Source organism: Mustela lutreola, chromosome 3, assembly GCF_030435805.1.
Source record: "Mustela lutreola isolate mMusLut2 chromosome 3, mMusLut2.pri, whole genome shotgun sequence".
Taxonomy (NCBI): Eukaryota; Metazoa; Chordata; class Mammalia; order Carnivora; family Mustelidae; genus Mustela; species Mustela lutreola.
In genome coordinates this window covers 44,864,539-44,878,144 of record NC_081292.1, presented here as the reverse complement: position 1 = coordinate 44,878,144, position 13,606 = coordinate 44,864,539, and the positions used below count along the sequence as shown (strand labels likewise).

Below are 13,606 nucleotides of genomic sequence, written 5' to 3'. Positions count from 1 at the left end.
AACTCCAATTACTATTTATAATCTTAACCAATACAGTATCACCGTGAGGACTGATGAGAACCCAATGTGTAAGTTTACTGACAAAAATAACCTAATTTTAAAAAGTAAATTGCTGTTTTTGAATCAGACATTTCCCCCCTGAAATCAGAAAGGCATTCTACACCTCTACCAGAGTTTCTCAATAGTGACTACAGACATTCTGAGCTGGATGATTTGTGAGGGCCATGCTGTGTGTTATAAGGTACTTAGCTCTGCTGGGCTCTGCCAGCTGAATGCCAGTAGTACTGACTCCAGAGATGTGAAGCAGAAAAATATCGCCAGACATTTTAAATGTCTTCTTGGGGACAAAATTGCGCCCAGTTGAGAATAACTTAGTAAATCTTCACATTTTCCTGCTAATGAGGTTGGAAAATTCTAAGGAAAACCATTTAAAATAAAAATTGGGCACATGAGACAGAGTTACTTGTCTGATAATTTTGGCAACTGCCTAATGCTAGACTTTTTAACACAAACATCCTTTGAAAAGCTCTGGACCCTAACTTTTTCTGTCCTATGTTCATACTGTATCCTAACCCACTGAGATGTGTTTGACTTTTGAGACCACTGGTGGTAGGAGTCAGGATAGACTTAAGTCTGAGTGTGGTAACAACTCAAAAATCTTGGTGGCTGTTCCAACAAGGAGTATTTCTTGTATGGGCTATATTTCGCCAGTTTGCTGGGAGCTGTGCTCCATGTCTGTACCCTGGGACCTAAGCTGTCACTGTTTAAAACTTTTCTAGGAGACTGTTCTGGAGTTTGACTCCAACGGTGTGGTTCAGAAGAAACACTTTTTTCCATTCATTGGCTTGAATTTGTCGTATGGCCTCACCCAAATAGGAATGTACCCAGAGAGGCGGCCCTGCCATGCATGTGTCCTGGAAAGTACCACATGTACATTTTTACATGTATTGGAAATACTGGAATTTGGGATCAGACCTAGTGTCACTTATTTTTTAAACTTGTGCATATATTTAACCTTTTAGAGCTCCAGTTTGCTTTTAGGAAACAGGAATAATAGTAACATTTGCTTTAGTAGGAGAATGATACAAGTAAATATGGAAGTTTAGATAATGAATCTAGGATTTTCGTAAATGCTCTATAAATTTATAGCAAATATGAAAATAATGGTTATTTTGCTGTGTTTTGTATATGTGGGGGTTTTGTTTGTGGTTTTTTTTGGTTTGTTTGTTTGTTTTTGCCTATGTGTCACCTGGAAGGGAGGTGGGTGTGATAGAAAGGCTAATGATTTGTTTTGGAAAAGTGGGATCATGAAGGTGGTTCACAAAGCAGAGCCTGAGATGCTGTAATGAGGGGAAATTTCAGTGCTGCTCATGGTATTCAGCATAGAGGATTTTCTGTAGCTTGCAGGCCATTATGAGTCCCAGGAAGAATCTGAGATAATAAGGTAAAAATTCTAAAGTATTTGTTTCGCTTCTTATCTGTTATCTCAAAGTTTGACTTTTATATTCTGTTTGGAATTGAACCGTCAAGAATCTTGATCAGAAAAGAATTTTCAGGTTTGGCTATGATATTCTTTAATGGATTTTTAACTTTTTAAATATTATTGGTGAATTAATGTCAATTAAGAAAACACTTTTACCAAGCTTCACAAAGAATACCCACAACAGCCTGGGTTTAATACCACCACTCCACTGAAACCACTTCTAAAAGTGGTACTAGTGATCACTCACCTGTTCTTGCATCTTCCTGGAAATCTCTGTGGCATTTAATGCTGTAGACACTGGCTCCTTGAAATTCTGTCTTGCCGTTCACAATAATGTTCTGCTGATTCCTCCTCCTTAGGCTCTGTTCTGGCCATACCTCTTCCCTTGACTGGCTTTCAGGATGGTACCCTTGACTCTTTCTGCCTTGCTGCACCCGAACTGCTATCCTGGGAAGCTGAATGAGGTCTGGATAGGTATTTTGTTTGAAGTGGTTCACAGAAAATTCAAAAGTGAATTAGTTAGCAGTATTTAAGAACTGGAGGATTCCACTTAAAGGCCATGTTTCTACTTATAGAAATCAGAACTGTCAACACTGGGCCAGCACTCATGGCAGCATTCAGTAAGGACTGAGTCAAGGCTGTGGCCTTTAGCCAGTACATGGACTTGGTTTGCCCACCACCATCCCCAGCTGGTCTGGGAAAGTACAGTTCATGTTTCAGTCAAGGGTGCCTCGTGCTCAAGCCAGAATCTTGCTTGGCATCATACCATCCCCCTTTAGGTTCACCTTTTTGTTCTTTAATTCTATCCATAGACATGTAAATGTTACCTTGTTGTGCTTGGTTTTATCTCACTTTCATTTCTACTTTTAATTTTAATTGGTTACTTCCTTCTGTTTTTTATGTATTTAACTTTTGGTAGAAACTTCCAAAAATTATGTATAAGTGTATTTGTGTGTGGGTGTTTAAGTAATATATGAGAGGTTCATCTAACCTAGTGAGAGTCTTTTGTTGATCTGTAAGCTGATACCATTTGCAAAATAAAATTTTGTGTAAGATGATGAATTTTTCATAAAGCAAATTCATTTGATTTCAAGAAATATACATAAATAATTTTTAACCAGAGAGCTTTAAAATGTCCTTTGATGAAATTATGGTGGTAATAGAGGAAAGTGAATTTTTAGAAATGATTTTATTTGGGGCTGCCCAGGTGGCTCAGTTGGTTAAGCATCAGCCTTCTGCTCAGGTCATGATCCGAGGGTCTGGGGATCAAGCCCCATATCAGGCTCCCTGCTCAGTGGGGAATCTGCTTCTCCTTCTCCCTCTGTTCCTCTTCCCACCCCCACTTAAAAGATATATATATATATATATATATATATATATATATATATATGAAATAAAATGGCTTTACATAACAAAATATACTTGGCAAAATTAAGAGTTGATAACTGAATTTCTTACAAATTATTTCCTTTGTTAAATTTTGTGAACCACTGGTATATTTCTAACCTCATGTCCAATGTAAGAATTCTTTGTATAGCACTGCTGACAAATCCTCACCTAGTTCCCTATTTGAACTCCTTTAATGAGAGTACATTCAGATATCTAAGTAATAAGTTTAAGTAGTGATGGATAAAGGAGAGTGTAGTGCAGGTCACAGTGGAGAGACAGGTCCTTGACACACTAGACATATATTAGCACCTTAGTTAGTCCCAAAATGGTACATGCACATCTGAGATTTAACAAAAGGTGGAGATCTTGATTTAAAATGAACAGATGAATGGATCAAGAAGATGTGGTATATATACACAATGGAATACTATGCAGCCATCAAAAGAAATGAAATCTTGCCATTTGCGACAACATGGATGGAACTAGAGCGTATCATGCTTAGCGAAATAAGTCAAGCAGAGAAAGACAACTATCACATGATCTCCCTGATATGAGGAAGTGGTGATGCAACATGGGTGCTTAAGTGGGTAGGAGAAGAATAAATGAAACAAGATGGGATTGGGAGGGAGACAAACTATAAGTGACTCTTAATCTCACAAAACAAACTGAGGGTTGCTGGGGGGAGGGGGTTTGGGAGAAGGGGGTGGGATTATGGACATTGGGGAGGGTATGTGCTTTGGTGAGTGCTGTGAAGTGTGTAAACCTGGTGATTCACAGACCTGTACCCCTGGGGATAAAAATATATTTATTTTATTAAAAATAAAAAATTTTAAAAAAAGATATTAAAATGTACAAAATAGAGCTACATTTTATTGAGCATTTACTATCTATGTGCTAAATGCTTTACATAAGTGGGCTTTAGTCCTTGCAGGCCAGCTTGGTTTTCTCATCCCTGTTGTAAAAATGGGAGTGAGAGGGGCACCCCGGTGGCTCAGTTGGTTAAGCGGCTGCCTTCGGCTCGGGTCATGATTCCAGGGTCCTGGGATCGAGCCCTGCATCAGGCTCTCAGCAGAGAGCCTGCTTCTCTCTCTCCCCCTCTCCTTGCCACTCTGCTTACTTGTGCTCTCTCTCTAGCTGTCAAATAAACAAATAAAATATTTTTTTAAAAAATGGGAGTGAGACTTGAAGACTTTGAGAGTGAACAACTTGCTAAGCCACAATGCTAGTAAGTGGCAAGGTTGACCTCGGAAGGCAGGCCTTTGAGAATCTGAAATCCTTTATATTTTTTATTATTTTTTTTTAAAGATTTCTTTATTACTTAGGGGGAGAGGGAGAGAGAGTCTTAAGCAGACTCCAAGCTGAGCGTAAAGCCTGACGCTGGGCTCAAACTCACGACCCTGAGATCACAACCTGAGCTGAAACCAAGAGTTGGATGCTTAACAGACTGTGCCAGTCAGGCATCCTGAGAATCTAAAACCCTTTAAATCAAAGCTTCCATTTCCATATTTAAAAAGAAAACAAACCAAGAGAAAGCCAGTGCCCTTTTTTATTGCAGGACAGAAAATTTCTACAGTAGCTTCCTAGTACATGAAGCATCTGCTCATGTTTGAAAACTTTTACCCCACATCTCACACCACATTTAAATCACAAAGTAAGCTTGCCAAAACAACTCAACTGTGTTGGTTCCTGCCATAACCCGTGTTTATGAACGACTGTTTTTAATGCATTTTTACACCTCTCAAAATCCTTTGTCACAGGGGCTCCTGTCATAGGAATTAGCCAGTTTCTTTTGTAGTATAGATGTTAATAAATGTTAGTAGATGTGTTGTAGATGTTAAATATATAAATTTATATATAATATATATAATAAATATATATTAATTGTATGTTAATTAATATATATTAATTGTATATATAATTTTATATATAAATATATAAAATTTAAATAATATAAATTAAATAAAATTTCTGATTGTTTTGAAGTTCTTGAGATTCTAGGATGCTATATATTTTAGCATTCCTACAGCATTGTATGCTTCTAAAGTAGTTTATAATCATCAGTTAGATATTTCCCACACAATCTCAGTGGAATAGACTGGTATTCTTGTTATTCTACTGATGAGAAGAGAGATAAAACCAGTTTTACTTGCAGTTTACAGAAGTCACTTTCACATTCTAGATTAACATTCAATTTAAAGTTCCTAGTTTTGTGATGAGTTCACAGGATGATGCCTTCTCAAAAAACTGGTGATTTTTTTTTTCAATTTTCCTGCAAATAGATTGATTTCTGGTTGCTGGGAAAGCTGGGGATGGCCGCATTCCATGAGCCCAAGCCAGCAGAGCTCTGAGGCCATTTCAGCTGAGTGTTTATAGGGAGCATGTTTAAGATGTAGGTGAAAACTCCAAAGTCTGAAATAGTAAACCCCATCCCCTTTTTCTTGCCAGTTTTTAATGTCTCCATAAATCGGGTTTGTGTTACAGCCTTATCCTACCAAATATTATCCCCCTCTCATTTCCCCACTTTACACCCTAAATTGTGGCTCACATCTAATCTAATGTACCTACAAGATCAGGTTCTAAAGGCAGTCCTACCCACATTACACCCTATCATTTTCTTCCCCCGTCCCTTTAGTACAAAATTATGAGAATAGTACAAAAATCTCATAATTGCTTCCTGGTCCACAGAGCCACTCCTTATACTCCCCCTTCCTTCATGCTGCCAAAGTGAATTTTCCAGAAATACAAATCCGAGACTGTCTCCTAACCTAAACTTTCCAGTGGCTCACCAGTCCTAGGAGTTGAAGTCCAGTCCTTAACAGCATTTAAGGGGGTTCCTTTATGATTGGTCCTGTGTACCTGTCCCCCATCATTTCCATTCACTCCTTTCTTTAGACTTATGCACGAGAATTACTTATATTCCCCATGGTCCCATGTATTTCATGCCTGTGAACATTTTTCTCACACTCCTTTTATTTAAATTCATCCCCTACCTCCTTATATTTATTTCATCAACTGCTTAATTCTTTTTAAGCTGTTATGATTAGACTCAGCAGTCAACAGCAAGAAATCTTCCTTGAACCAAGGTGCCTCAGTGCTATCATGGTACCTAGCATGTAATGGGCACTTAATGAATATTTGATTATTGAAGCATTTATTTTGCCACATTTATGCATGTCAAATCATTATTTTGTACACCTTAAGCATATATGTCACATGTCAGTTATATCTCAGTGAAACTAGAAAACAATACTTGATGAATGAATCACCAATTTACATTTCTGATTTCCCCCTAGATTCTACGCTCCTTGAAGATAATGACTTGTTATTCATATTCATATACTAAGCATATTGGACAGTGCATAACAGATAGTTAATGTTTTAAACTTCTGTGTCTTCACATGTCTTTTCTCCTATATTTTCAAGAACATTAATTTGTGCTACTAATAGACTTTATATAAGGTACTCTTTCACACAACGCCCTAGCATAAAATTCACTTAATTTAATGAACATTTACTGAATTCTATGCCAAATATGGTGATAGAGATTGCAGTTCAAACACATAGCAAGAAATACCTCTTGAACAATATTAAAAAGTATTAAGTCCTAAATTAGAGTTTGTATAAAGTTCCATTGAAACAAACATGGAAGCAATTCTGCTCAGAAAGAAGGTCACAATTCAAGGAAAATGATAGAGTAAATACTTGAGCAGACTCTTGAAAAGATTAGGAACAGTTAGGAAGTGGCCAGGAATATAGGCCAAAGGAATGGCATAAGCAAAGGACTAAATATATGTGATGCTTCTGATGAATGGCGGTCATCTAGAGACAGAAGGTTTGTGAAAGGGAATGACATCTAATGACACTGGAGCTAGATTGGTACTTTAATTCCAACTCAGTTGGGATTTTAACTTATAAGCAATGAGGGGCCAATGAAAGATTTTTATTTATTATAGCTTTTTCATAGAGTAAGATGTATTATAAGATGATTGATGGCCGTGACAATGTATGTAATGGCAGAATGGCAGAGAATATAATGGTGGCAGGCAGTAATACAGTAGAGATGATGAGACCATGTTGTGATAATAGCAGTAGAAAGAGAAGCAGATAAGTGTGAAGGGTGTGGTGTGGTGGATTTGTACTGGATCAATTTAAACTTAGACTATATCTCAGAATCCCCTTTCCTGTATAGTTTCCCAGTCCTAGCCACAAGAGACATGTTGCACATTTGGAAGGCACGAGGCAAGCAGGTGCTTGGAAAGTTAGCATGAAGGCATTGAGTGTCAGTAACGTGTCCTGTTGCTGATCTGCTGGCTCACTTCATTGGTGTGAATTAACAACGGAACCTGCAGCTTCTCCCCCTTCTGCCAGATCTTCTCCTTCAGCGTTCCTGAATCCTGGAGCAAGCACAGCACCAGACACATCAACAATAGCCCTATATAGATAGCTTAATCAGCTCCCACAATTATCTAAGGCCGAAGGCTATATGATTCTTGTTGGTCTTCTCTGATAAAGAATTTGAATTTGCTGCTATAACAAAATACACCCATGTAATGGGTTTAACCTAGGACTCAGGTTAAATTAGAATTTTTATTTTTATTTTATTATTTATTTATTTATTAAGATTTTATTTGAGAGAGAGAGGGAGAGAAACTGTGTGTGTGAGTGGCAGGGTGCAGAGTAGAGAGAGAAGGAGAGAGAATCTCAAGCAGACTCTATGATGGAGCCCAGCTTGCGGCTCAATCCCATGACCCTGAGATCATGACCTGAGCCAAAATCAAGAAATCGGGTACTTAACTAAGTCACCCAGGCACCCCTAGAAACATCCAATTATTATTTTTGTGAGATACATTATTTCATTAGGATTTGCAAAAATGGTGATTTTCCTAAATCTATTTTTTCCCTCCTCATTTATAAGCTTTTATTTTTTCTTTGAATAGGAACCTTATTAACCCTTAAGTTATACTAAAAGGTACTTATACTGGAAAAGCAGAATAAATGCTTCATTTTTTTTCCTTAATCAATTTGCAGACTTATGAGTAAGTTTCTCAGCAATCCCTTTGTAATCAATGAGTTTCTTTTATTTTTAAAATACCATTATGAACTCCTAGATTTTTTTTTTTAAAGATTTTTTTTTATTTATTTAGTCAGAGAGAGAGAGAGCGAGAGCGAGCACAGGCAAACAGAGTGGCAGGCAGAGTCAGAGGGAGAAGCAGGCTCCCCATGGAGCAAGGAGCCCCGATGTGGGACTCGATCCCAGGACGCCGGGATCATGACCTGAGCCGAAGGCAGCTGCCCAACCAACTGAGCCACCCAGGCGTCCCTGAACTCCTAGATTTTAATGTGTTTTCATATGTTTCATTCTAGATTATTGTTTCTGATCCTCAAATTTCCCATTTTAGATCAGTGGGAACCTCAACCTCTAGAAGTTGGTTTTTGTGTCCTTTTGATGTGTGATCTCACTAGTCTGATAACGTCCATGTCTCTGGCATTAGAATCTGGCATAAGATATCCTAGGCTCATCGTGTATATTTCCTGCCCCAAATCTGGAATCAGTTATTTCTTCTTCCTATCTTTTTCACAGGTAACACTCTGATGCCTCCTATCTTCAACATGGTAGATCTCAGAATGTTTTTGTTTCCATGACACACCAGTTCTGTAATTAGAGGTTCTAAAGAGGCACAATAAGGAACGTAATCCCTAGTGATCACTTTCTCTCTCTTATATTTCTCTTCTAAGCCCATGAGTGAAAGGTTGTTATTAAGAGCACTGAAGGGTGGTGAAAACACTAAGATCATTACCTTGAATGGGAAGAAGATAACAAAGATGCCCTCAGCATTAGGAAAACTGCCTGGCCTGAAGACTCTAGATCTTCAGAATAACCAAATCCCCAAGGTGTGCCCGGAAATAAGCACCTTGACCCAGGTAAGGAATAGCATAGCATTTTGGATTGAGGTTAGAAAATAGAAAGAAGAGAGGTGAGAGAAAAATAAGGCTTTGATCTCTGGAGACTTAGCTCCCGGGAGACTTACTGTGGAGTGTTTTGGAGAGGCATCAAAAAGCTCTCTCCCTTTGGGGATTACATATGGTAGGGGAGAAGATGTTCTAACATATTCATGTGCACATCTGGAATCAGAGGATTAGGTCCCTGCCATACTCATCTTTCTAGAGGCTGTCATCTGGAAAAGACTTGAGAGCCTGGAGCTGCTTGTCTACCTTGGGGGCTCCATCTGGAAGTGGAATTGAGGACCTAGGAGATGCTGTTCACCATGGAGACTATCCTGAAGCTTTGCATATGGAATGAAGAGTCTTTTTGGATGTAGCAAGGGGGTTTCCTTTCAATTTCCTAGAGCTGACTTAACTTTTAAATGGGAGCATTGGCAGTGAATAGCAAGGAGGAAACATTTATTTCTTCTGAAGCAGTCTTTAAAAGAAGGTTAGTATTTTTAAAAAAGAATACCCTTCTTAAAAAGCAACAGTTAGGGACGCCTGGGTGGCTGAGTTGGTTAAACAGCTGCCTTTGGTTCAGGTCATGATCCCAGCGTCCTGGGATTGAGTCCCACATCAGGCTCCTTGCTCGGCAGGGAGCCTGCTTCTCCCTCTGCCTCTGCCTGCCACTCTGTCTGCCTGTGCTCGCTCGCGCTCCCTCTCTCTCTCTGATAAATAAATAAAAAAAATCTTTAAAAAAAAAAAAAAAAAAAAAAGCAACAGTTGACATGAATGAATCCCAGATGCTTGTGTTAAACATTTCTGCCCAACAATGTGAAACCTCAGCTGCTAAAAATCTTGAGGTTAGGAGAAGGAAAGGGATATTAATTTTGCTGTTTTCTTTGTATTCACTTCTAAACTGTCACCAAGCACTGAGAGAACCCATGAACAGTAAACCCATTGCAGTTCATTGAGTTCAGAGTTACAAAAAACAAACAAACAACTTACCTTCACCTGTTTCATTTCTTTTTAGAGTCACAAAATTATTTAAACTTGTAATCTGTGGTCAAGTCTTTAAAAAAAAAATAGGACAATATTCACAAACTCCTCCCTTTGATGGTAGCTTCCAAAAGTGCATATATGGTCACAGGACAAAGATTTGGACTTTTCTAACAGGACAGAGGAATTCCTATGCAAAAGGATTTAGGATTTGACTGAACCATGAGCTGATTTTCTTCCCTTATTTGACTTTTTTCCCATTAAAGTAACACAGTGCATTGTTTTAAGAAAATAAAATACTACCAAAGGCTTATAATAAAAAGCTACTATCTTCTGTCTCACTCTCCATCACCCCCAAACCTGATCTCCATATGTACACATTTTTCACTCGTCTCTTTTTCCTTGATTTTTCCATTTTAGATATCATTTATCTTCATTCTTCCAAGTACTATTACGAGACTTAGTTTCTCCATAGTTATCTTTTATTTTTTTAAAGATTTTTATTTATTTATTTGAGAGAGGGAGAGAGAGAGAGAGAGAATAAGAAAGAGAGAGAGAGCATGAGAAAAGAGAGGGTCAGAGGAAGACGCAGACTCCCTGCCAAGCAGGGTGCCTGATGCGGGACTTGAAGTGGGACTCGATCCCGGAACTCCAGGATCATGACTTGAGACAAAGGCAGTTGCTTAACCAACTGAGCCACCCAGGTGCCCCCACAGTTATCTTTTAAACTTAATATTACTACACCTTCATTTCTTCTCTTCACAACTGCAGTCTTTTTTTAGTCCCCACTTTGTAAGATGACCATATCAGCATCTCTAATCCACCTTGAGCTCTCCTTCCCTCCTCACCAAAAATTTCAAACATTTTACTTTTATAAGATGTACACCACTTACACTGTACTGAGTTATAAATGTGGTTAAATATTTTGTCTCTTGGGGAGCCCTAAGATGTGTATCATTAATATCATTCATGCAGAGTCAATTAATGTGTTATGATTATATTTTCTCCCTCATATCCCATTCTGTTCCCTTGGAGTTGCCAGTTGCCTTTTAATCTTGTGTCTTTTGCCTTTGTCATGGCCTTGTTTTATTTCAAACTTGATTATATTACATATTCTAGCAAATGTGCTTTTTCTTTGAGTGACTTCCCCCCGGGGCCCTCCATCGTACTGCCCCAGTCTAAGCTGATTACTACATAGGTTTGCTGGATACTGTCAGACTAGGGAGGCTCTCCTGAATTGGACCCATTGTTTCCTCTGGCCCATGTTTTCCTCATTCTTGGTTTCCTTTCTTATTTTGTAAGAGTAAGTCTCCAGAGACTATCATCATCTGGGTATGTGGTAGTTCAATTTTTTTTTTAACTCTTGCATGTGTAAAAATGTGCATTCTTCCTTCATATTTGGTCAATAGCTGTTTAGTAAAAAAAAATTACAGACTGTAAAATATATTTCCTCAGGGAAAAAAGCCTGACTCTATCATTACTTTGTCTTCTTCTTGTGGCTTCCCCTGTACTTTCCTCCTTATCTTTCTATTTATGAGAGCCTATAAGTTTTGACTTCTGTATCCTCACAATTTCCTTAAACAGGGAGCTGGATAGGCTCAGCCCTTACTTTTAAAGAAGAATTCATCTGATTTAGAAAACTGGTTTCTTGTGGTCTAAATTTAAAGTGCCTTACAAGTCAGAGTCAAGCTAATGTCATTATTGTTTAGCTGTTCATGAACTAGCAATTTTTCTTATGCAGAGTCTCCCCAGTGTGGAATTTTGAAAAAAAGTCCATCTCCTCCTTTATAACGGGAGTTGTAGATGCAGCTCAAATAAAACGTGCTAGAAGCCTTCAAAAAGATACAGATTGTTGATATGGCTCAGAAATACCGCACAGTCAACCTCAAAGATTCTAACAGAAAGGACAGATGATAGTTTCAGAGAGAGTTAAGAGGGGCTGCTCGCCCTGGAGGAACATTTGGGTGACCTGCATATCTTAACTGGTTCAGCCACATAGCAGCTAAATAAAAGGGGCTTGGTCACCCTGGGTCTCAACTTCTGCCTCCATTTACTCCAACCACACATAAGAACTGAGCATCATCTGTGTCCAGGCTCTAGGAACTGGTGACTCAGCAATGGATGAAAATCCCTGCCTTCTTGGAGCTTCCCCTCCAGTCAGTAGAGCTGTAAGGAACCAACAAGCAAAATGAACAGGATGTGAGGCGATCAGTTCTAAGGAGAAGACGACAGTAGAGAAGGCAGGCAGGACATGTGGGCATTTGAGCTGAAATGTCAAGGAATGATCTAAATCACAAAGTGTCTTTGTGATCTTTATAACCCGATGATATGTATATCACAGTTCCAAGATCATTCTTATTCTAACCACTTTCCATAAAACCCTTGAGTGTATTTTTCAAAAGTTAGTTTGATCTCTTTCCTGTACTGGTTTGAATCCTACCTTTTAGAGCAATTATTTAAAGTATCCCCCTACCACATTTTTGGGAGGTCTATTCTGTGCTTGCCTTTTGGACTATCCTTTTTTAAAAATCATTGTTGAAAGTCTAGTTTGCCCCAATATTCTGATTTTGGTCATATTTTCTACAAAATATAAAAATGGTCTTGATATTTTTTAAGTTCCTAAAGCAAAAATAATACTCTTAAATTTCAGTACTCACAAAATCATATCAAATAGAATAACAGAATCAATCATTTCTTGAGAGCCAGGCACAATGCAAGGAATTCTGTTTATTTTTAAGGAAGTTACCACCTTCCTATTCTTAATAAAATATATGTATGGTTCAGGAAGAGGTTAAGTCACTTGTCAAGGTCACTTACCCAGTGAATACATCTATAAAATGAGGTCCCTTTCAAGGTTGCTCTCAGCCCTGTTTCATTAGTTATATACTTAGTGTGAAATTTATCAGGCAGTGGTATTTCATCTTGTAGTTCCTAAAAACAAAAACTGGGTTAAAGAAAGCAGGTTTAAATGCTATGTGGATTGTCCTCACTTATCATTTGTTTACATATGCATTCTTTTTTTTTAAGATTTTATTTATTATTTATTTGACAGAAAGAGATCACAAATAGGCAGAGAGGAAGGCAGAGAGAGAGAGAGAGAGAGAGAGAGAGAGAGAAGCAGGCTTCCTGTCAAACGAGCAGAGAGGCCAATGCAGGGCTTGGCTTTAACCCACTGAGCTACCCAGGCGCCCCTACATATGCATTCTTTTTTTTTTTTTTTTTAAAGATTTTATTTATTTATTTGACAGAGAGAGATCACAAGTGGGCAGAGAGGCAGGCAGAGAGAGAGAGGAGGAAGCAGGCTCCCTGCTGAGCAGAGAGCCCGATGCGGGACTTGATCCCAGGACCCTGAGATCATGACCTGAGCTGAAGGCAGCGGCTTAACCCACTGAGCCACCCAGGCGCCCCCATATGCATTCTTTTAACAAACATTTACCATTCATCTTCCTGTGTCTGTGCTGGTCCTAAGCATACAAATGTGAAAAACACGTGGACCCTATCTTCTTGTTTGAAGACTAAGTTAAATGTTAACATGAATAAAGCTCGATGCCTGGCACACAGGAAATTTTCAAAGTTATAGTTGCTATTGTGATTAGTGTTTCCACTGTAGAGTCACTGGCAACAAGCAGAAAATGGGAGGATATCAGATACAGACCCTACCTGTTTCTTTGCTTATTTGGCTAGTGAAATTTGGGGAAATTTTAATCACTTCTAATGACATGAAGAAAATGAGTTAATGCCCTGTAATTTATAGTGAATGCATTTGTCCTGTGACTGATGAAGGGCTGGAATGTCAACAATTTTCTTTAT

The 13,606-nt window shown here is 38.5% G+C and overlaps 1 protein-coding gene across 1 annotated transcript in view; it reads left to right on the top strand.

Moving 5' to 3' along the window:
• The first annotated feature begins 8,554 nt into the window (after window positions 1–8,554).
• The window catches only part of LRRC69 (leucine rich repeat containing 69), a 111,619-nt gene continuing 106,567 nt past the window's right edge, over window positions 8,555–13,606 (top strand). Inside the window, exon 1 of the mRNA XM_059166054.1 lies at window positions 8,555–8,794. Within this exon, the coding sequence (XP_059022037.1) occupies window positions 8,612–8,794 (183 nt within the window). The 5' untranslated portion in view covers window positions 8,555–8,611. The remainder of the gene's footprint in view (window positions 8,795–13,606) is intronic.